General features: G+C 41.3%; 4 protein-coding genes across 12 annotated transcripts in view; 2 read left to right on the top strand and 2 right to left on the bottom strand.

Annotated features, from left to right (window-relative positions):
• Positions 1–563, top strand: part of LOC124857864 (E3 ubiquitin-protein ligase MARCHF6-like) — a 17,218-nt gene extending 16,655 nt beyond the window's left edge. Inside the window, exon 25 of the mRNA XM_047349411.1 lies at positions 215–563. Coding sequence (XP_047205367.1) covers positions 215–302 — 88 coding nt within the window. The 3' untranslated portion in view covers positions 303–563. The remainder of the gene's footprint in view (positions 1–214) is intronic.
• The window catches only part of cmbl (carboxymethylenebutenolidase homolog (Pseudomonas)), a 47,164-nt gene extending 24,134 nt beyond the window's left edge, over positions 1–23,030 (bottom strand). The window contains exons 1-2 of one of the 2 annotated variants that reach the window (XM_047349426.1): positions 22,928–23,030; positions 4,999–5,217 (exon numbers count right to left, since the gene is read on the bottom strand). The gene's annotated coding sequence lies outside the window, so the exon portion shown is untranslated. The remainder of the gene's footprint in view (positions 1–4,998; positions 5,218–22,927) is intronic. The other variant, XM_047349427.1, reaches the window with a different exon arrangement.
• The window catches only part of LOC124857869 (arylamine N-acetyltransferase, pineal gland isozyme NAT-10-like), a 26,305-nt gene extending 3,275 nt beyond the window's left edge, over positions 1–23,030 (bottom strand). Inside the window, exons 1-3 of one of the 3 annotated variants that reach the window (XM_047349423.1) lie at positions 22,928–23,030; positions 4,999–5,217; positions 520–3,074 (exon numbers count right to left, since the gene is read on the bottom strand). In XM_047349423.1, coding sequence (XP_047205379.1) covers positions 1,203–2,069 — 867 coding nt within the window. In that variant the 5' untranslated portion in view covers positions 2,070–3,074; positions 4,999–5,217; positions 22,928–23,030 and the 3' untranslated portion in view covers positions 520–1,202. Of the gene's footprint in view, positions 1–519; positions 3,075–4,998; positions 5,218–22,551; positions 22,632–22,927 lie in introns of those variants that run through there. The other 2 variants (XM_047349424.1, XR_007035699.1) reach the window with 2 other exon arrangements.
• On the top strand, positions 5,000–17,234 carry zdhhc20b (zinc finger DHHC-type palmitoyltransferase 20b). 6 transcript variants are annotated; one of them, XM_047349420.1, is made up of 14 exons: positions 5,000–5,176; positions 7,108–7,134; positions 7,476–7,570; positions 7,672–7,792; positions 7,884–7,953; positions 8,078–8,110; positions 8,855–8,975; positions 9,430–9,465; positions 9,660–9,789; positions 12,153–12,279; positions 12,437–12,526; positions 12,609–12,721; positions 12,809–12,841; positions 14,581–17,234. In XM_047349420.1, exons 1-14 carry the CDS (start codon positions 5,059–5,061, stop codon positions 14,589–14,591), a joined length of 1,125 nt encoding a protein of 374 aa, XP_047205376.1. In that variant the 5' UTR covers positions 5,000–5,058; the 3' UTR covers positions 14,592–17,234. The 6 variants fall into 6 exon arrangements, with proteins under 6 accessions (XP_047205376.1, XP_047205373.1, XP_047205375.1 ...); XM_047349417.1 differs by having other exon boundaries at positions 14,080–17,234; XM_047349419.1 differs by having other exon boundaries at positions 12,809–12,856.

Genomic DNA, 23,030 nt, shown 5'->3' with positions numbered 1-23,030 from the left:
GATTTTTAAGTTTGCTTTTGCTTGATTTTTGGTATTAATTCTACAACGTTCATCTGTTTTGTTTCCTATGAAACATTCAACATTTCCATGTCTTACTTTAAACAATGATAAGCTCGTCTTTCTCTAAATGTTTAACGCTACGCTTCACCAACTCTACTCAACTGTAGAAAAAGTTCATTTGAGTCCAAGTCTGACATTTATTCTTCCCACGCAGGTACCTGGTTGGTCAGAGGCTTGTCAACTATGAACGGAAATCTAGCAGAGCAAACTCTATCCCATCCTCCAACCCCATCGCCGAGTAACATCTTTGTGTCCAATGCGTGCCACGTTTTTGCACCAGTTACCCTTTGCTGGCCCCCTACATCGGGTAACTAGAGGGTCTAAGCATCATGTTTATCGTCATTCATGCCTTGCTTTGTGAAGCTGCCTCATAAATTGTACATGTGTAAATACTTTGAAAGCAGACTTTGTCTTATGAAAAAGGACAGTTGTGGATTAATGCAATGAACATTGTACATCTTAAAACCTGTATGTATAATTTATTAAATCAAAGTGACAGTTTGTTTTCTGTTGCATATTTTCAACAAAAATCCGTTATTGAGTGGTTGTTCAGCAAAGTGGGACATTTGTGTTAAAATTAGGAAGGATGATTTTATAAATAATCATAATTAAATTAGAAAAATGTAAAACCTTATTGCATTTAAAAGTATAAATTTGAATAGAATAGTAGAAATCACAATAGGCCAATTTTCCCCTCAGAGAGAGCAGGTATCTCAGGTATCTGATCGGTGACTGGCAGGTCAAATACTGAAAGATCAAATCTATTTAATTTTTATGATTGCTAATTATTAAATGAACCTCCTCCAGTTTGTTCCATAAACCACTAAACAGTCTGTACCTTGATACACTTTTTTAGGTTAATAAAACTCTGATAAACAGAACATACTTTGATGCATAAATGGGTATAATGTCATTTTGTGGTTAATTCAAAATACTACCTCTATCGATAACTCTGCCGCACATTTCTCTTTTTTTGCAGTAAAGTCCTTTAAGGAAAACAAACCATTGTCAGGCAAGGCTTCAACGGGATAAAATGGGAGCAATGATGGGTTCATTTCTGCAGATTAGTTGTTTTTTTTTTTTTCAGATTTGTTTTAGATTTTGTCTTCATAGTTATAGAATTCATATATAATGGAGATAAATCAGTATATATCTGGGGGTGGAGTAATTGTGTCATCCTTTGGAATAAGTGGAGATGGAAGCACAATTCCAAAGTTTTCTGCCAGAACAGCAGGGATTTCTTCATCTTCAAGTTCTCTGGTTGTGGTTTCCAGCACGCCTCCTGTCGCTTCTGATGGAAATGTGGTGGAAGTCAGCCTCCGACCAATGAAAGTCACCCTCCCGTCCTGTTTTAACACTGTGCAGAGCGACTTACAGAAGAAGATGGAGCTAGGGGAACTCTGGTGATACTGGCACATCTCAGTGAAGTCCTCCAGACGCCGAGGTTCCAGGGTGAACTTGTAGATCGCCGTCCAGTCTCCATCTTCACCTCTGTTTTCCTCCTTTTGCCACTCCAGAAAGTGGATGTCCGCCTTCCTTCTGAGACGGTAAACTCGGTGTCCCTGCTCCTGAGGACCACAAGTCTCCAACGACAGCGGGACACTAAAACCAGGAACCCCGAAACCGACATCACACAACCATCGTTTCCCTTCCAGGCTGACCATTAAGATCAAATGGTCAAACGGGGGCCCGTAGCGAGTAGTGAACGAGTTCTTCACCTGACCTGAGAGCACAGTGACCCGGAAGCCCAGCTGGGTCAGCAGCCAGTAGAACAGCGAGTTATTCTCAAAGCAAAAGCCACCTCTGCGCTGGTTCACGATCTTGTCGTAGAGGACAGGAAGGTCCAGTTGGACCCGTCCGCCGCTGTGCACAGTCAGGTCTTCAAATGGCACCGAAAGCAGGTGACAGGTGTGGACCGAGCCAAGCAGCTCCAGACTGGGCACATCTGATGGACCTGCAAACCCGATCCGCGACAAGTACCGATCCACTTCCATCTTCACGGAAGACATTTTTTTCCTTTAATCCTTGTTTCGGTCTCACGTCGCGTTACTTTCACTTTTCCTTCCAGGTTATGCTTAAAAAAAAAAAAAAAAAAACGAGTCCAGGAGAGAAACTGAACAGATCGAACAAGTTTTGCTTCCGGCAGGAACGCGTTGACGAACCGGGTCAAAGTACATAATATAATATGCCTGTAATAAAGAAGATAGCTTCATGTACATAATGCCACCTTATTTGCATAATTTACCAAAGTTAAAACTAAACCTCACTGTTGAGCTTCATTAATCAAGGATCTCACCTTTGGAGCAGCCTTCCTGAAGACCTGAGAGTGTTGATGTTTTTTTTTTTCTTTGTTAACTTGTCTTATTTTAGCCCTGCTTAGCCTGGCTTTTACTTGAACTTCAGTACAGGCATATAAAAAAAAAAAAAACGAGAAAATCTTAAAAAGTTCAATATTTTTTCTCACTCATTTCAAAAAGTGAAACTCACATAGGGTGAAATATTTCAAGCCTTTATGTCTTGTAATAATTATGGTTGACAAATAATGAAAACCCAAAATTCAGTGTTTCCAAAAATTCAAATATGACATAAGATCAATAAAAAGGATATTTTAGATAAAAATGTCAGGCTTCTGGATAATATGTTTATTTCTATGCATTCAGTTCTCGGTCAGTCCTTCTTTTGCATGAATTAGTGCATCAGTGCGGCGTGGCATGGGGGCGAGGCACTGCTGAGGTGTAATTGAAGCCCAGGTTGTTTTGGTAGCGACCTTTAGGTCATCTGCATTGTTGGGTCCGGTGTCTCTTATCTTCCTCTTGACAATATAGAATATCTTTGGGGTTCAGGTCAGGCGGGTTTGCTGGCCAGTCAAGCACAGTAACACCATGGTTACTGACCCAGCTTTTGGTACCTTCGGCAGTGAGGACAGGTACAAAGTCTTGCTGGAAATTGAAATCAGCATCTCTAGAAAGCTTGTCAGCAGAAAAGTCCTTGTAGATGGCTGCAATAACTGTGGACTTCAGAAAACATAGTGTAGCAACACCAGTAGACAGCATGCCACCCCAAATCATCACTGACTGGAAACTTTACACTGGACTTCCTCTGGTTCAGGATAGGATTCATTTGGTCCCTCATCATGTACGAGGGACCAAAAATGAAAAATAAATATGTAAATAAATAAATACGCATATAAATGTATAAATAAATAAATACACATATAAATGTATAAATAAATAAATACATATAAATGTATAAATAAATAAATAAATATAAGAAGAAATAAATACACATTTATTTATTGATACATTCATTTATTTATACTTTTATTTATATATTCCTACATTTATTTCTGTATTTCTCCATTTCCACATTTATTTATTTCTGCTTTTCTGTCTCCGTATATTAATCAGGTAGGTGGTTCTAATATTTGTCTTCAGCACCATTGGTTAGAACTGTGTGTATGATCCCGATCCTGCTGCTACTGCCTAGACTCCGGTACCGAAGTTCTTTTGGTTGGCACAATGGACGGTTCTCTTACAGCCATTGCCAATGACGTTAAATCATTGGCAAATGATATTGACCAAAATGACTACCTCCATTTTCGTTTTGCACGGGTCATGGAGGATTTCAATCAGCTCCAAGCTGAGATGGATGTGGAGGTTGACTCCACTATATTGGACAGTCTGGAGGAAGTTGGTCTCCAACTTACTTCGGTAAAGTTAGAAAGATATTCACAGATTTGGCTTTTCCGGATCAATAACTCATCAGCGGAACATTGCCTCTTGAAAACCAACACCTCTCTGCAACCACAGCAAGGCAGACAGTGAGCTACAATCGTATTTTCCTCAAAACGAGCCTAACACCGCGCTGGGAAACTCATTGGCCTCTATGCAGAGATCGCTGCTCCTCAAATGCGCAAATTGCAACAGCAGAAAAATATGATGGAGAAATATTCAATGAAGTCGCCAAGGAGAGGTGTATTGTCATTATAATCATTGTATGTGTGTGTGATGTCACGTTTTTCAAATTATATTTCTTGGATTGGAAATTAATACTTTAAAAAAATTGGAATTTGCCAAAGACTATAGCCTAAATAGCCAAATATTCAGTGAAATATGCATAAAATGGTCAATAACTTCACTATAGCATGTTGTAGTGCCAACAAACTCATAGCACACATAGATCACCTCATCTTGATCATACTACAACTCTTACTTTAAGAAAATGTACTTAAAGAGTTTTTTTGTCATTTTTTTTACCATTAAAATAAGTATAAAATGGTCAATAACTTCACTATAGCATGTTGTATTGCCATCAAACTCATAGCACACATAGAGCACCTCATCTTGAATCTTTTGAATAAACATAGCATTGCCTTTATTGATGCAGACTTGCTTATACCGATAATAACTCTGTATTACAACTAAATAATATTAAACTTTTCCTTTACTGTTTGCAGTGTGTCACAACCTGAGATCGGACGCCATTACATGAGCACCCAAAAAAGTCTTACAGCTTGTTCATGCAATATGATATAAAATAAAATCACAACGAATAATAAAAATCCCAATATTAAAGAAGCCCTTACAGCTGCACACAAAATCTTGTTCATCTGAATACCATTTTCTGTCTTGTTTCTTGCATTATGAGGGAGAAATGTATAAATAAATGAATGAATAAATACATAAATGTATAAATGCACAAAAAGGAGAAAATAAATGAATAGATAAATAAATACATTTATATGTGTATTTATTTATTTTTGTATTTATGCATTTATATATTTATATTTATTTCTTCTAATATTTATTTATTTATACATTTATATGTGTATTTATTTATTTACATATTTATTTTTCATTTTGTCATTTTTGGTCCCTCAAACACTCAAACATGTCATTTCTTTGTTTAAATCTAACCACCTCCTCTGTGGTTACGTACCAGTGACGTGGCTACGTCTTCACGTCGAACACTCCCTGGTCCCCTAGCAGAGGAAGAAAGATGGCGCCCACACACGTACTGAGATGCTGTCAACGGGGTTTAGCCTGGATCCCTGTGATTTTTATCGCCCTTGTCGTCTGCTGGTCCTACTACGCTTACGTGGTGGAGCTTTGTTTGTGTAAGTAGACGTCCCGCTGCTTCCTGTCGCGTCCCTAGAGGCTTCAGACAGACATGTTTTCATTGTAGTGTCCATTCTCAAACACATACAGCTGCTGCTGCTGCTGCTGCTGCCACCAGGAAGTGAATGGGCTGCAGCTCAACAATGGTGCTGCCAGCCAGCTAGCCGGCCGGCTCTGAACACAAACACAGACAGAGATACACGTCTGTTGCCCGATATTCCGTCGGGTTGAACTATTTTCACGAGGAGCATGTTTTGGCTAAAGAATGAGGTTTATCCAGCTGCTCGTTAGGGCTGCTTGTCTTGTATTTTTTGGGGGTTTCTGTCCAGTTTGAACGTAGAGTTGAAAGACTAACAAATATTTTCCAGGCTAGCATGGGAGTCATTCCCTTCTGGGCTCAGTAGCCTGGCACATGTGTTGCGGTGGTAGGTTTTTTTTTTTTTTTTCTTCTTGAAATTATAAACGGTGCATTTGAATTTGTTTCAAAGTTGAACAAGAATTATTTAAAGTGCCCCTGTATGATTGAGGCAGTATATTTCCATGTGCAGAGTAGAGATACACCAATAAAGATTGAAATCAGCCAGTTTTAACTCATTTGGCTCTCATTGATCATCAGGTCAAATGCAAGAAAAATCTGATGTTTTTTTTTCTCCATTAAATGGATCCGAACCAATAACATTTTCGGTTTTTAAATGGGTCAAAGAAAAAGATTGTAATATAATGTAATGCTCTTTTTTTTTCACTACTAGATTGCTTTTTAACGAACAAGTTTCTTGAATCTTCTTTTATTTAGATCAGGAATGTGCCCTAAGAACAATTGTTTAGACACTAATTGTTTGTAGTATTCTGTATTAAACCAAAGACTTTGTTTCTTTAAAAGCACATAAAGAGATCCGTGCAAGTCCAGTTCAAGAAGCCTTGCTGAAACTGTCAGTTTATTTCCATGTGAATTTTTTCCACCCTCCATTACATGCCACAGGTGTGATTGTGAGTAGAAAACTGTGATTTTTTTCCCCCCTCCATAGAATGCCCTTTAAATACCTGTTGAGAGTCTCCAGACTGTTCTGAATTTTCTTTTGTGGAAAGGAGTTTTTATTCTCTCTGTGCCGGAGTACCTTTACATTTACTTTTCCATTTAAAAATTGGAAACAGGAATTTAATTAGTGCGCTTATGAGTAAACCGAAGCAGACAAATCACATGGTTATGAGATGAGTGAAAATGTGCCTCAATGTATTTTATGGATTTTATTTGGTATATTGATACAAATATACCAAATATAAGTGAAAGGACTAGGATGTTCTCAAATTTAATAAAAATATGGAAATTGGGTTGCGCATTTGGAATCAACCTCCCCTGACTGGACCCTTTGTGGAACCCAGTAACAGGATTTCTTTCAGCTTCCCTGCTTCTGCAGAAGAAAACCATCCCCACAGCATGACGGTGCCACCACCATGGAGGTGTGGTTTTTATTGAGAGGTGCTGAACCTAACTCTGCTTTGGACCTATCCTTGACGTTCTTATGTGTTCCTTGGTGTTTACTGGATTTTCTTTAGCGCTGTCAGAGTAAAGGGTGCTGAACGCAAATTCTCACCAGGCTTCTCCGATTATTGTTTATTGGAAAATTTAAAAAATCATGTTTTCCATCGGCTTCTTAATAATGCAGTACTTTGCGTTTGTTCTGTCACCCGAAATCCCAGGAAAATACATTGAAGTTTGTGTTTTTTGAATTGACAAAATGTAAACATCTTCAAGAAGTATAGATATTTCTGGTGCTTTGCAGGGAAGTTAAACCATTAACTTTTGGTATATATATATATATTCCTTTTTGCATGTTCTAATCGTTTAAATCAAGAGAAGCAACCACAGATTTGATAAAAATGGCAAATAAATGGTTTTCTAACATTTGTGTTGTCTCTTTGTCTCTTGCAGGGACCATTATCAGTATAGGAGAGAAAAGTAAGTGTTGTAAAAGATGAAAACGGTGTTTAATTTGTTGTAAATGGAATTTTACTGAACAGACTTATTGGGCTTAGTCTTCCTAAGATTTTGCTGAAATGTACTCTTGCTGGCACAGAAACTGTGCCTCTCAGAGTTTGCTTGCTTGTAGCCCTGCAGCTCCTCTTTAGTCAGCATTGCATATTTGCAGTCCTCTCCCATTAATTATATGGCTGTTTAGTTTCCTCCTCAGGCCTGTAGTTTGAGCAGCAGCAGTATTTCCTTAGCTCATGTTCTGAATCTGTACGCTTACTGGATGGTTTGTGTTATTCTCCCGCTGACCCATTCTCCCTCGCCTCCAGTTGTCTACCTGATCTTCTTCCACCTCTCTTTCGTCATGTTTGTGTGGTCTTATTGGAAGACCATCTTCACCAGGCCTGCCAACCCTTCTAAAGAGGTACAAGATCCCAAAGCAATCCCTCTACGTCTGCATGCTCCTGATCCCCTGGCATGATAAAATCAGCTCGATGCGAAAGTGTTTTGTCCTTTTCGTTCCAGTTTTGCCTGCCAAAGGCTGAGAAGGAGCGCTACGAAAAGGAGGAGAGGCCCGAGTCCCAGCAGGAGATCCTGTGGAGAGCCGCCTCCACCCTGCCTCTATACACTCGCACAGGCGCCGGAGGTAAGACTGCGTCACCCAGCGGGTTATGAGGGTCGACTTTTGTTTCGATTCACCCAGGTATGACTAAAAGCTTGTGCCAACGATTTTGCAGCGATCCGGTACTGTGACCGCTGTCAAGTTATCAAGCCGGACCGGTGTCATCACTGCTCCGCATGTGACATGTAAGAGAATTAGATCAACTATTTGCCCTCTCAGCCCTGGATTTGTATCAGTTTTCCTTCTTTTCTTTTTTTTTTTTTGTGTTTCTATGTAATTTGATGCTTGTTGTTTTGCTGTAAATTGCAGGTGTGTGCTGAAGATGGACCACCACTGTCCTTGGTAAATCAGATCTGCTTCCTGCTCTTACAGTGCCTTAGAAAAGTACCAATACCCCATTTAGGGTTTACACTTGTAGCCGTGTAACAAACCTGGTGCCCACAGACCTTTTCCGTCCAATCTGACTGAGCTCGATATGTTTGGGCAGAAAAATCAGTCTCCAGTTGTGCAGAGCTGGTGGAGACGTATACCAAAAGACTTTGGCGTGTAACTGCATCAAAAGGTGATTCTACAAACTGTTCAGTCATGAGGCCGAATACATATGCTAGCCACTTTTCTAGATATTGTTTTTAAATTAATTTAAAAACCATATCTAATTACTTTCCGGTTCACATTAATGTCATACTTAGTACTGGTATGTGCTAATATGCCAATAAAACAGGTTTGTGCCTTTAGTGTGACGGAATCCGAAAAGGTTTAAACAGTAAGGTTCAGTAATTTGTTTGTACCGCTTCCAGGTAACTATTGGAAAACTTGCCCAGGCGTAAAGACAGGGATGCCATTGGCTATTTGTTTGACAAGACAATTCCTTCATGTCTGTTAGTTTATTGATCGATGCGGATTAAACATTCTCCCTCTCCTATGATTAGGAAAATACTCGTTTGTTTAGAAAATGCTTGATAGGACCTATTAATTGTTTTCTGCAGCCTTTCTTTTTTTTTTTTTTTTTTTTTCACTCATATTTGTGAATAAAATTTTCCTCTAATAAGTTAACATTTAATATGATTTTTGTGTGCGTGTCTGCAGGGTGAACAACTGTGTAGGCTTCTCTAACTACAAGTTCTTCATCCTCTTTCTGGCCTACTCGCTGGTGTACTGTTTGTTCATTGCCGCCACGGTTCTTCAGTATTTCATAAAGTTCTGGACCGTGAGTACTTCATGCAGAGACGTGTGTGTGTGTTTCCAGATGCAGATCTGTTCATGCGGCAGCGCCCGGATGATCATCCCTTGAGATGGTTGTGCATGGTGCTGACCTCTCCTGTGCTGCCTATGTTCTCTCTGTCCTCTCTTACCCTTGACCCCCCCTGACCTCTCTGTTCTCTCATCTGTTAGCTGTAGTTGTGGCACACAAGGGTCATTGTTCTCCAATATTTCTCTCTTCACATTCCGAACCATCAGTCACACCATTTAAACGGCAGCAAACGCCCCCTTTTTTCTGTCTTGTAGCCGCTTCACTTGGATTTCCTCTCATCATTCTCTTTGTTCCCTCCATTCTCTGCACAGTTTATCCTCTTTTCGTCAACCCAGTCCTTGTTTTCCCTTATTTTCCGCCTGTTTTCTCCTGTTGCTCCTAACTGGTCTTGTTTCTGTTTATACTAAAGCTTTGTCGTAGGAAATCGGCAGAGAACTGCCCAAAGGTAACCCAGCCGTCCTCCGATGCCTTGAGTTTTGCATGCCTTCATGATGTGCATGCAGTGACACGGTTCAAATACTACTGTGCCTCGTCCTCTTTTCTGTTGCCCTTCTCCTCCCTCCTTTCTGGAAATACCATCCCAGTAAATCTGTTACTGATTCCTGTTTCCCTGTCCTCTTCTCCCATCTCTTCCCACAGAACGAGCTGAATAACACTGCCAAGTTCCACGTCCTGTTTCTGTTTTTTGTGGCGGCCATGTTCTGCATCAGTATTCTGTCCCTGTTTAGCTACCATCTGTGGCTCGTAGGAAAGAACAGGTCCACAATAGGTAACACACACACACACACACAAACATTTAACATTTTATTTCCCCTGGATCTGAAAAACGGTTCTGTTTATTAAGATGCTTCTCAATTAAAGATGCTCACTGCTTGTTGTTATTTTAAATGCATGGTACCTGACTTTATTTCTTATACTTTTATATAAAAATATAAAAATAAGTATTGATCAAAAATCAAAGCATTTTTACATAGATTTCTATCCCACTCAATCACTTTGGTATTTGAGCAACTAACATTTAAACTATTCAAAATAAAAAAAATGGGTCATTTCAGCGCCTTTCTTTAAATCTTTGGGATTTAAACTGGTTGAGATGTTAAAGCATTGAAATTTCTGCTTTTAAATGTTGTAAAGTGAATGCATCGCTGCTCATAGTATGATTTAAAGTTTAATCTTTAATTAATCTGCTGTTTTTTGCCTTCCTGTTATCTGCTGAACGTCTTGTACTCTCACTGCCCAGATGACCAGTAGACATGCTTCGGCTTCCAACCTCCTATTAAACAGCTTCTTCCTCTGACCTCAGTTTTAAACATCTTACTGATGCTACAAATTGGGTTTTTGTTGTGTCTTCCTCCCTCAGTAACATAGTAGAAATATTTTTAAAAACAAGGGAACAACCAAATTTTAACTCATGACTAACATCTTTGTGAAATGAATGAGGGCAGAAGTACTCGTACTTGTCGTCTTCCGCTTTATCCGGGAGCAGCGGGGGCAGCAGACTCAGCAGAGACGCCCAGACGTCCCTCTCCCCAGACACCTCCTCCAGCTCCTCCAGGTGGAGCCCAAGGTGTTCCCAGGCCAGCCGAGAGACATAGTCCCTCCAGCGTGTCCTGGGCCGTCCCCCCTACTACCAGTGGGACGTGCCTGGAATACTTCCTAAGGAAGGCGTCCAGGAGGCATCCGGTATAGATGCCCGAGCCACCCTAACTGGCTCCTCTTGATGTGGAGGAGTAGCGGCTCTACTCCGAGCCCCTCCCGGATGGCTGAGCTCCTCACCCTATCACTAAGGGAGTGCCCGGCCACCCTACGGGGGAAGCTCATTTCAGCCGCTTGTATCCGGGATCTCGTTCTTTCGGTCATGACCCAAAGTTCATGGCCATAGGTGAGGGTAGGAACGTAGACCGACCGGTAAATCAAGAGCTTCGCTTTTCGGCTCAGCTCTCTCTTCACCATAATGGACCGGCACAGCGCCCCCATTACTGCAGCAGCCGCACCGATCCGTCTGTCGATCTCCCGCTCCATTCTTCCCTCACTCGTGAACAAGACCCCGAGATGCTTAAACTCCTCCACTTGAGGCAGGAACTCCCCTCCAACCTGAAGAGGACAAGCCACCCTTTTCCGGTCGAGAACCATGGCCTTGGACTTGGAGGAGCTGATCTTCATCCCAGCCGCTTCACACTCGGCTGCGAACCGCCCCAGTGCATGCTGTAGGTCTTAGCTAGAGGGGGCCAGCAGGACCACGTCATCTGCAAAAAAGAAGAGACAAAATCCTCTGGTCCCCAAACCAGACCCCCTCCGGCCCTTGCCTGCGTCTAGAAATCCTGTCCATAAAAGTTATGAACAGGACTGGTGACAAAGGGCAGCCCTGCCGGAGTCGAACATCCACCGGGAACAGGTCCGACTTAGTGCCGGCAATGCGAACCAAACTCCTGCTCCGCTTGTACAGAGACTGGATGGCCCCTAGTAAAGGGCCCCTGATTCCATACTCCTGGAGCACCCCCCACAGGGCATCACGAGGGACACAGTCGAATGCTTTCTCCAGGTCCACAAAACACATGTGGACCGGTTGGGCGAACTCCCGTGAACCCTCCAGTACCCTGTAGAGGGTATAGAGCTGGTCCAGTGTTCCACAGCTGGGATGAAAACCACACTGCTCCTCCTGAAGCCGGGGTTCGACTATCGGCCGGACTCTCCTCTCCAATACCCTGGCGTAGGCCTTACCAGGAAGGCTGAGGAATGTGATCCCCCTGTAGCTGGAACACACCCTCCGGTCACCCTTCTTATGAAGGGGGACCACCACCCCAGTCTGCCAGTCCAGAGTCCAGAGGCACTGTCCCCGTCCGCCACGCAATGTTGAAGAGGCGTGTCAACCATGACAGCCCCAGAACATCCAAAGAACATCCAACCCTGAAGCCCTGCCACCGCGGAGCTTTTTAACCACCTCGGTGACTTCAGCGTCATGAGGGCAGAAGTAAAGCCTGTAATTTGTTTCTGTGAACAGAGTTCTGATAACAATATGGATGCGCTATAAATGAGACGGTCTGTCATTTCCTTCCTTGCATTTGTCAGGTGGAGGTTGTTCTAGTTTTTTATTATTTTACAACCGCTCTTTATGTTGCTCCCTCCCTGCAGAGGCATTCAGAGCCCCTGTCTTCAGAACAGGCTCCGATAAGAATGGTTTTTCTCTGGGTTTCCGGAAGAACATCGCCCAGGTCTTTGGTGACCAGAAGAAGTACTGGCTTCTGCCGATCTTCACCAGGTAACAGAGACATGTGGTTTTGGAGACATAGAGGATGGCTTGAGCTGAAGTTTTTTTTTTTTTTTTTTGTAAATAGATTGGAATCCAATGCATGTGAAGTTTGTTCCTTTTTGCGACTGCAGCTGTGAATCTTAAGTTTCTTGCCTTTTTTCTCCAGTCAGGGGGACGGTCTGACGTTTCCCACCCGGTTGGTGAATGCTGACGCAGAGCAGGCCACCGTCACTCTGCATCCTGACTCCAATAAATGGTGAGGCGTTTTATTTTAAGAAAATACCTCATTTTGTCTCTCCGCGTTTAGAAAGCAGGGCTAACAGAATTTTATTTTGCAGCGTGCCGGACGTCTCTGTGAGCCCTCTCAGCGAGTCACAGAACCGCCTTCTGAGCAACGAGCAGCACGCCAACAACGCTCAAGACCACCTGGCTGAGAACCCCCTCAAATCAGGTCAGACTTACTGGGGATAAAACAAATTTTATTAATTTAGATTTAATTACTCATTTACCTTACTTTGTGTTTGCTTTGATTTCCCAGCTGAAAGTGAAACCATTACAATCTCCATGGAGAGTGAGTCCTAACCAGGTATCACTAATGTTTGCAGTGCAAGTCAGATGTTTACTGCATGCATCATCGAGATGCACGTCATCATAATTTTGGGCTTTTAATGAATTATTCTAATCATTGTGTTTTCAGGATGGAATAAATTTGTACTTCTAGTAAATGTTCTCTAATCCAATTATACAAATATTTCTAATATATACTCCCCTCTTATATTTAATTAATTGTCCCTTAGCAGGTACTTTTGTAGCCAACAATCATTATCTGCCATAATTTGGAAATTTAATCTTATCAGAAAAGTATAGAGCTCATTTAAATTGGTTGATTTTCTGGCCTAGTCGGTAAACTTTCAGTCGGGATTAGGTCTGTGCCGTTCCAGAAACTGGTTTTGATTTGCATTTGAGATCATTGTCTTCAGTTTGTTCCACAGTTTATCTGTTTAGTTGGAGGAAAGTTAAAGAATTTGAGCCTCCGCCTTGATTATTCCATCCCCTTCATCCAGTGCACCAGGACTACTGACCGACAAACAGACTCATCATGATAGTGCCACCGCCCTGCTTGACAGTTAGTACTCTACTTAGGGTGGAAAGCCTTACTTGACTCCTCCAAACATTCATCATTGTAACCAGAGAATTTAATCTTTGTCACATCTGACCATAAAACCGCTCTCCTGCAGAACATTTGGCATGTCTTCATGTTTTTGTCCGTTTTCAGTGTGTCGGTTCTGAAGCGTCTTTCTTGCTCTGCACTCTGTTGCTCCATGGTGATGTGAAACTGGCCTCAATGTGGACGGTGACACTTGTTTCCAGCTGTGTCTTGTTTTGACTGGTTTAGTTTGGTTGAAACTTGAACAGAATTGGGTGTTCCAACAAGACAGAGACCACAAACATCCATCAAAACTGGATTTGAAGTGGATAAAGCTGCTTGACTTTAAGCTTCTGGAATGGCCACAGCCTCAACTCTGTTGAAAATGTATGGACAACGCTTAAAAACAGGAAAACAACCAAGCTTTACCAAGAAGAGGGGTCAAAGAATGAGCCAGAATTAGCTGATGGTTATGTGGAGGAGAGATAGAATCCACCATTAAGAATAGTTTAGATACACCATTAAGAGCCCAAAGTTATTGACATTCATTTCCATAATAAATGTGTATTTCTTATCAGTGGTTGACGATGCAACGTTTTGATTTGTTTTTACTAAATAAGCAGCAGTGCTCGTTAATTAGTTCTGTTTCTTCTCGGCCGCAGGAGAGACACCTCAGTCATCTAATGCGATGCCTTAAAAAAAACAAAAACCAAACAGTTTAGCTCATCACCATGGCAACAGCCCCCATCAGTGGACTCTTCACAGACCCATTCACAGAAACGTTTGGAAACGCAGTCCACTGACACATGGCAGCACAGTAATGCTTTATATCCTTGGTATTTTTGCATGCAGTGTTGGACGGACATCTCACAGTCAGTCTCCGTGTTGAGCACTTGTTCCCTGTCACCCTCGTCTATGATGCACATTTCCTTTTGATATTTTCTCGTTACATGTGCAAGTAAAAGATCTGGAGGACTTTTCAGTTAAACTGCGTTTTTATTTTCGTGCCCAAAGCCCCAACGGTGCACCAAGACTGATTTTACAGGCACCAAGCGGCTGTAAAGAGTTTATTTTCAGCATTTTATTTTGTCTTTCTTTTTTTGTTTTGTTTTTTAAACCAACCCTTAAAGTAAAGTTGAATTCTTGCCACCCATTCTGTGCAGCTCATCTTTAAGAGATTGATCACGCTGGAGCAAATCTCCTCGTTTGCACCTTTTGAGATGGATGTTTCTGCCACCGAAAACCCGGACTGTTGCAGAGGACTCTACTCCACGGTTCAGTGGACTGTGCCTGCCCTCAGCAGCGAAGACTGGAGCCGGACTTTGCGTGGCGAAATGATGATTGAGCACAAGATGGCGCATTTGCACTTTGTTGATTTTTATTGTCCAACGAAATGGCGTGCCATTTTCCTTCTTTTTTTTTTTTTTTTTTTTTTTTTTACTTTAACATATCCAAAAGATATCCTTGGTGTGTCAGATGTTCTTTGTGTTTGTGTGTTACAGTTCAAGTGGCAGTCAACAAAAACTGACTTAAAAGATCAGCTTAGAGTGTTTTTGTGGCCAGCTGGTGTTGAATTATGCTCCTTTAAAAAAAAAAAAAGGATGCAGTTTAACCTGGAAGATATTTCTCTCGGTTCACGCTGCCTATTCTTTTTCTGTGTGGTGGTCGCTGTCCACAGTTCAGAGCTTCAACCCCCAACACACTCGTTGCCAAATAAGGGCTGACATGTCAGGAGCTCTGACATCTCAACCTGAAGTGTTTACAGCATCCTAGCTTTATCCCAACCTCACAGGCCAGTGTCATCACGTCCCATAATGGATGAAGCAGTTGCTGTGGCGCAAATTGTTTTTTATTTTATTGCATTTATTTTTCTTTAAAACCTGTTGCTTTACCAGCGGGTGGCAACAGTGTGCTTTTTATATGCACCATCACAGATACAGTTGAAACCAGATGTTTACATACTTCTAAAAGATGCATAACCTTATTTTTCTGCACTTTCTGATATTAAATTAGACAAAACCTTTGCTGTTTTGTGTCAAGATGACCAAAATATTTACTTAAAGCCAGGTTAATTGTGAATTTTAGAGAATCCTGGGTAAAACTGCTTTTTAAGCTGTCTGACTAACAACAGTTTGTCCATAAGTCACTTTGCAACTAACGTGGTGGTATGATTAGGGTCATTGTTCATCTGGAAGACCCGTTTGTGCCCAAGCTTTAACTTCCTGGCTGATGTCTTAAGACGCTGCTTAAATATTTCGACACAATGTCCTTTCATCATGGTGCCATCTATTTTGTGAAGCGCATCAGTCAGCAGCAGCAGCTCCATTACATGATACCACCACTCCCGTACTTCACAGTTGGGATGGTCTTCTAAGGCTGGCACACTAACCCCCTATTGTCCTCCCTGTCTAATGATGGGAATTCTGGGCATACGCTTGAATATTTTTTTCATTTCTTCAAACATGAGGGTCTTGGTCCCTGAGCTCATTGTGCCAATCTGGGTTTTTATGTTGCTCTTGGAGTAATGGCTTCTTTCAGTAAGAACGTATCTGGACTCATTCTTGTATTTGCATATAGAAATATTTCTGGTTAATCCTAACTGACCTTCAACAGGAAAAGAAATGCTTTCATTTAATGTAAGATGCAAGGGCAACAAAGGTTACATTTGTATGTTTTTTTTAAGTATCTGGTTTCGAATGTAAACATCTGTTCTGAGGTCACTTTTCTTTGTTTTTTGCTGTTTTTTTTCTGTTATCACATTTTTCCTTAATATCAACTCCATGTGGATTGCTTTACTGTGATAAACCATCCAGATCTGATCACACAGCAAATCGGACCCCTTCTGATCAGAGTCAATTGGAACCGATGCTCAGATTGTCTCCGTTTTCACAAGTGCTGAAAAAACGCTAAGCTTATTTGAAAGTCTTGCTGTAATTTGTCTTGTTTAACATGTTAAACATCAGTTAAACATCAGAAACCTGATGCTGGATGAGCCCCTCCACTGGACAGATCCCACCAAACTCTCTGGTCTTGATGTTTACAGCTTTGTGTGGTTAAGCGTTGTCAGATTTCGCTTTACAAACCAGTGATTTTTGAGGGGAGGATTTGTTACTGCACTATCACACTGTGGTTAGATCTCAAAAGTACTAGACTGAGTTACTGTAAGGGATCATGGTCCAAGCCAAGGTTCTGTTCTGATCATGTATAGCTTGTATTTCAACATTTAGTGTAAGGAAATGGTTTCAGGATGTTCTTGTGTCATGCGTGAGGAACTCACAGCCACCGCCTGTGAAACGTTGGACCTGCCGTATTGTTTTACAGTTGCCTGTATCCTCTGCCCGGCAGTTTGGCCCCCAAGCAGAGTGTGTGTGTATTTTGTAAGGCTTCATTCAGTGTCTTTTTGTAGTATTCTTGTATCGGGAGGAATGCTTACAGTGCAACAAAGAGATTCTGGGCTTCGGCTCAAAGCATGGCGCCTAACTTCCGGGAAAAAAAAAAAAAAAGTGTTTTACTATAATATTGGGGCGGGGGGTGGGGTTGTTGTGTGAAATAGTGAATTTTTTTCTTAAACTTTTGCAAGTCATGTTTCAATTAGCTTTACTGTTGTCTGCATAAACTGAATAAATGAAGCCATAACTACTCCTGTGAAAACAGAAGAAGGATCTGATGAATTTGGTTATGTTTTATAGATTGATACCATGCTACATCTGTCTCCACAGTGCAGGTTGTAGCCCATCATAACTGCTAATATATTTTTGTTTTCATGTCCTATTTTAAAGTGTGTGTGTATATTCTGTAAGTAAACAAAAAAATTACATATATTTTTCTTGTCTGATTAATTTTACTGTTCCTATTTTGTGAATGAGTACATGCTTCTTAATTAACTGGGAAAATAACAATAAATGTTTTTTTTGTTTTTTTTTAAACCTTGTGTTTAATGTTCCATCTGAATAATTAAAGAAGGTCGTGAGCCACAGCCATGATACGTTATCTTTCAAATTAATGCGTCTTAATGAAAGACTTAAGTTTACCCCGCTTTAACACACAAATATGAGCAAGTCAGACTTATGTAAAGTGAACATAAAGGTTGAGCTTAATAAATTCGAATAACATCAAAGTTAATTTATGTCAGTAACTGCATTTAAATATGAACTCAGTTTTTTTGCCCACAGAGTGAAATGTTTGTTCAGTTAGATATGGCTTAAAACTAAAATCCCTAATTATGTTTCCTAGAAAATTAGAATATTATAAAAGATTTCAATTTAGAAATATGTTACAATCATGGGGAAAGACTGCTGACTTCACCGTTCTCCAGCAGGCGGTCACTGACACCCTTCACAACAAAGGTAAACCACGTTAGAAAAAAGATACACACGCAACAGTGGTAACGGCAACCTTGACAGGATTGTGAAGCGAAGCCCATTTCAGAGCCACACTCTGATGTTTGCATGGTGTGAGGCACAGCTGTTGCTTTCCTTGTGCCCTGCCACCCCTGAACCAGAGGACACATCAGAAGCATCTTACCTGGGTTAAGCAGAACAAGGACAAGACAAAGTTCTCCTTCCAGAAGAAAATAAATTCTGCATTTAATTTAGAACTCAAGGTCTGTTTAATGTCTGTCGTATTACTGTGGTGGAATGGATAGCGAAAATGCCTGACCTAAACCCCGTAGAGTATCTAGTCTTTAGGTTCTTTTGCTAGACACTTTTTTTGTGTCTGAGGACATACTTGAAATGTTCTGACAGAAACCTCCGTCATCATCAGAGGTGTCATTAGATGGTACGTGATGTGTCAAAATCAGCTGCTGTTTCTTGAGGCAGTGTCAGCATGTGAATATAAAGACATGCTGCTGGCCCATCACTGGACGAAGGGTACTGGGTGTAGCAAAGCTGAAAAGCCCCCTTGTCCCAGTTCATAGTTGTGTGGGTTCGCTTCCTAATCTCCACTGCCTCTTTGATCCCCATAGGGAATGTATTGTCAAGAAGATAAGAGACCTAACCGTGCAGAGAAGGTAAAGCCTCTTTTAAAGAAACCTGGGCTTCCTGGACACCTCAGTAGAGCCGCAGGTTGACCACCTACATGCCTCACCACATCCATGCATCAATTATGCAAAACAATGCAAGACCAAATGAGAGCATAGACATACTATTCAATAGACCAAATATTGGGGGGCTGCACGGTGGCGCAGTTGGTAGCAATGTTGCTTTACTGCAAGAAGGTCCTGGGTTCGACTCCCAGCTGGGGGTCTTTCTGCATGGATTTTGCATGTTCTCCCCGTGCGTGCATGGGTTCTCACCGGGTACTCCGGCTTCCTCCCACAGTCCAAAGACATGCATGTTAGGTTAACCGGTCTCTCTAAATTGCCCTTAGGTGTGTTAATGATTGTTTATGTGTTGCCCTGCGATGGACTGGCGACCTGTCCAGGGTGTATCCCGCCCATAGATTGCTGGAGATAGGCACCAGCTACCCTGTGACCCACTATGGAAGAAGTGGCATAGAAAATGACTGACTGATGATCCACATTCCCTGAGAATCACAAACACAATCTGAAACAAACACTTAAAATATCTCTGTCTGCAATGAATCTATTTAGTTTGACTTTTTTCATTGAATTACCGAAATAAATTCGCTTTTATTGAGGTCCTCATTAGATATGATGTCATTATCATCACACTGAGAGACACCAGTACACCACATTTTGTCATATTACAACATTTTCTGTGTTTATATGTTAGACCAACCCTAACAGTACATAATGGTGAAGTAGAAGGAAACGATCCACGGTTAGCTCCATTCTTCTAATTTAGATGGAAAGACGCCTACACACTTCATGCGTTTAGTCACAACAGCTGGATCCTACTTGGATCGTCATCAGGTCAGATATCTGACGAAGTCAATGAGACAATATGTAGACACTCCACAGAGATGATACGTTTTAGGTGTGGAGATGTGAAAGCATGAATAGGCGTATACATACAGTCATTAAGATGCTTTCTGACGAGACTCGTTTGTCAGATTAAAAGTAGTTTTTAAAAGCAACAAATGCTTCTTTTTTTCAAAAATCTATTTATTGCTTTTTCAGAAATAACACACACACACACACACACATATATATATATATATGGATTTGGAGACATCTTACTATCCATAGCTGTCCCTTTAAGATACATATACAGGGCAACTTCATACATCAGAATTAACAAGCCTGAATACATATATATGCCACACTTTTCAAATGTGTATTTACAACAGCCCAACAGTTATGGGCCACTTTGTACCGGTCTAGCCTTGCACATCAAATCCCAATAAACATATGGTTGGGTTATGGGTAGCAACGTTCAAGAGATATGAACATTTGTGATATTAGGTGAAGCTCTTTTTGGAGATAAAAGCAGCTTGCCCTTTCTATTTTTCCCCAAGTATTCAGATTTGGAAGAAGAAAGGGTACCTTATAGTTAAAGAAATGCCATATTACCCATACGGGTATGAATATTTCTGAAGCTTTCCCTCAAAGCAGCGGATTTCCTACATGTGAGCTGCAGTCTGCAACATGAGATAAGATCATCAAGAACAGATTACCCCCACACAGGATGTGATCATAAATTGTGGTGTAAAGCACACCAACAACAAGAGAACCCCATGTTACAAACAAGGAGTTAAATTAAAGGCAGTGCCGCATAAATGACAGCTTGATAAACGGCTGAGGTGGACCAAGTAAGTTGTAATTATCCCACATTGTTTTTAATGTGCCTATCATGGCGTTGTAAGATGGGTGTTTTTTTTTCTTTCTCTGAATCAAGCAAATCCCTGCAATGATGCAGTAAAAACGGGCAGATTTGGTGGGTAGCCTTGTTCTGTCAGCAGATGACACTGATCAGGAACAGTAAACACAGCTCTAGTTCCAACTCAGTCAACATTCAGTGCACCAAAAATCATGAACCCAGTTGATCAATGACCTCTGCTATCAGTGTGGCACCCAGGCCCTTGACACCCCCCATAGAGAGACGTTGCCTCTCCTCTCTTACTAACACGTCCCCTACAGACCTTTTGATTCAGTTGCAGCTGTCTGAATGGAAAGAGCTGCAAATGACATAGCAGGCAACTTGGGGCAAGACAGTGGATTTATACATCTGCTCTGCAGAGAACATTGTATTAAAGTTCCTAACAGCAGGATTTGGCCTCCAGAGTGTCGTGACTGTAAACACCTAACTTAACTCCTGTCTTAATTATAGAACCAAAATGAAAGGACAAAAAGTGTTGAAAAATGAGAACACAAACTAAATCCAAGTGTTTTTTGCACGTTTGTGTTGTATGTAACTGTGCTCCTATTTACCACAGTCTTAGCAAGACAATGAACTCTGTGTCAGTTTTACAGTAAGAAAGTGAACTAATCTGTTTAAATGGTGGGGGCAAACTCAAAGTGGCCGCAGTATCTTCATATGGGTTACCCATTACAGGAACAACTAATAAACGGGGTAGTGATCCCAGGCTTTGCAAAAAAATCCACTTGTGTAGGAACTACGGGCAGGATTTCAGAAATCAATACTGTACTTTGTGGAGCTTGGCTTCTGATTTTGTGTTGTCTTCCCAATGGACTACGAAATGAATATCTGGCATCCAGATGTGAATTCAGGTTTGGGCAAGTCCTGGCAGTACATTATTTGTCTAAACACACATCCTCTGACAAAGAGAACCTTTTAAACTTGCAAATTGGACCCACAAGCATCAGTTTTGTTCAAGATGATTCTTGGACCTCTTGTCCTCTGAATTTCCTCTGAATTTCCTAATTTCAGGCCAGTCGGAACAGATACATCACAGACATGGAAATACGAACAAGGTGTGCACCAAGATAAATTGTTCAGGCTTGAATAAATGAATCTTTTGGTGGCTCATAGTCTACATTTTGTTACAGTGTTGTGAAACCCTCAGCCTTCGTAGATGTACTACTTTTCTAGAAGAAAACTATTAGATTGCACGCTGTCATTTGCCCACACTTGTCTGTTTTTGGGCCCACTGGGATGGGCCAGATAGCTCAAAGATAATGGAAGGTTTCCCTGCACAAACATGCAGGCTTGAAAAACAAAAAAGACAGATATTGCAGTTAGGAGAATGGGTTCAGATATGTTACACTTTAAAAGTGCAAGCTGAATACAGTACCTCGCGAAAGTGTTCAGCGAACTTGAACTTGCTCACATTTTATTACATTTCAATGTATTTTAAATGAATTTTATCTGATAGACCAACACAAAGTACTTATTTGTCAAAACAATCTGACGAGTGTTATTGATGCGTATTTAAATCTCTTGCTTTAAATAAAAGCCAGTGTAATCAATTACCTTCAGAAGCCACATAAATCCATAAAACGAGTCCACCCATGTTTATTTTAACCCCAGCACTCGCTCAGTAAAGGCCTCAGTGATTTGTTAGAGAACACAGATGGACAAATGGTGTCACAAAGATCAAGGCACACAGCAGACAGACGTGTCATCGGTAGAGTTGTGGAGATGTTTAAAGCAGGCTTAGATTGGTATAGTTGTAATGTGACAAAATGTGAAACAGTCTGAGGGATGTGCATACTTTTGCAAGGCACTGTAACATGCCTGTCTTTGGACTGCAGGAGGAAGCCAGAATACTTGGGGAAAACCCATGCATGCACAAAAGGAGCATGCATGAGTGTTAGTGTTTTTTTAAGAGAACAAGCGTATGATACCTCCAGAGGATTGACAGATACCCAGGCTATGGTCAGATGAAACCACAGTGTAATCCTTTGGCTTACATGCAAAATACAATGTGTGGCAGAAAACGTATGCTGCACATCACCCTGATATCATCTCTCCTATGAAACATGGTGGTGGCAGAATCATGCTGTGGGCATGTTTCTTTCTTGAGTAGACACAGAGAAGCTGCTCATAGTTGATTTCAAAATAGGTGAAGCTAAATTCAACTAATTTTGGAAGCAAACCCTTTTAAAAGCTGCAAACGACTTGAGACTAGAGGCGGAGTTTCACCTTCAATCATATAACATCCCTAAAAATACATCCAGAGCTACACTAGAATGCGTAAATTATATTCTGTCATGGTGGGGGGCGGTGTTGTTATTGTGCTCCCTCCTTCCTGCAGCACTGTGTGTTTACCTGTCTGAGTGGGCGGGGCTGATCATCTCATCTGTAGAGCAGTACTTGAGATTGTTGCTCAGTAGGAAGAGTAGTCGTCTTGCAATCAGAAAGTTGTGGGTTTAATTCCAGCGTTCTCCTGACATATGTCGACGTGCCCCTGAGCAACGCACTTAACCTCAAGTTGATCACCGATCGGCGTATCGGTGTATGAATGTTTGAGCGTTAGTGAGTGCGATTGAGTGAATGTGGCTCTAGTGTAAAGCGCTTTGAGAACTGGAAAAGTATATAAGTTCAGTCAGTCCATTTACTGAAGACCCGAGATGTCCTTTCAACGCCAAATGGCCAACAGTTTTTGGTGGAGATGGTCAGCTCTAGCTAAGCTTAAAGTACTTACCTCATATCTCAAGACACGTCCCAAAAGACTTGCAGCAGACCTGGTTGCAGCTTTTCAGCTTTTCAAAACCTTGTACCGTTTTTCTCCTACACGTTGTCATGGG

Source organism: Girardinichthys multiradiatus, chromosome 21 (genome assembly GCF_021462225.1).
Source record: "Girardinichthys multiradiatus isolate DD_20200921_A chromosome 21, DD_fGirMul_XY1, whole genome shotgun sequence".
Classification (NCBI taxonomy): Eukaryota; Metazoa; Chordata; class Actinopteri; order Cyprinodontiformes; family Goodeidae; genus Girardinichthys; species Girardinichthys multiradiatus.
Note: the sequence above shows the minus strand (reverse complement) of the source record. Positions and strands in the feature narration are given on the sequence as shown.

Bases quoted from the DNA above. Each gene is read 5' to 3' on its own strand.
- zdhhc20b (XM_047349417.1), top strand. From the start codon at position 5,059: ATGGCGCCCACACACGTACTGAGATGCTGTCAACGGGGTTTAGCCTGG. The intron at 7,793-7,883 runs GTAAGACTGCGT...ACGATTTTGCAG, and splicing joins CACTCGCACAGGCGCCGGAG to CGATCCGGTACTGTGACCGC. The intron at 12,842-14,079 runs GTGAGTCCTAAC...TCTCGGCCGCAG, and splicing joins CATTACAATCTCCATGGAGA to GAGAGACACCTCAGTCATCT.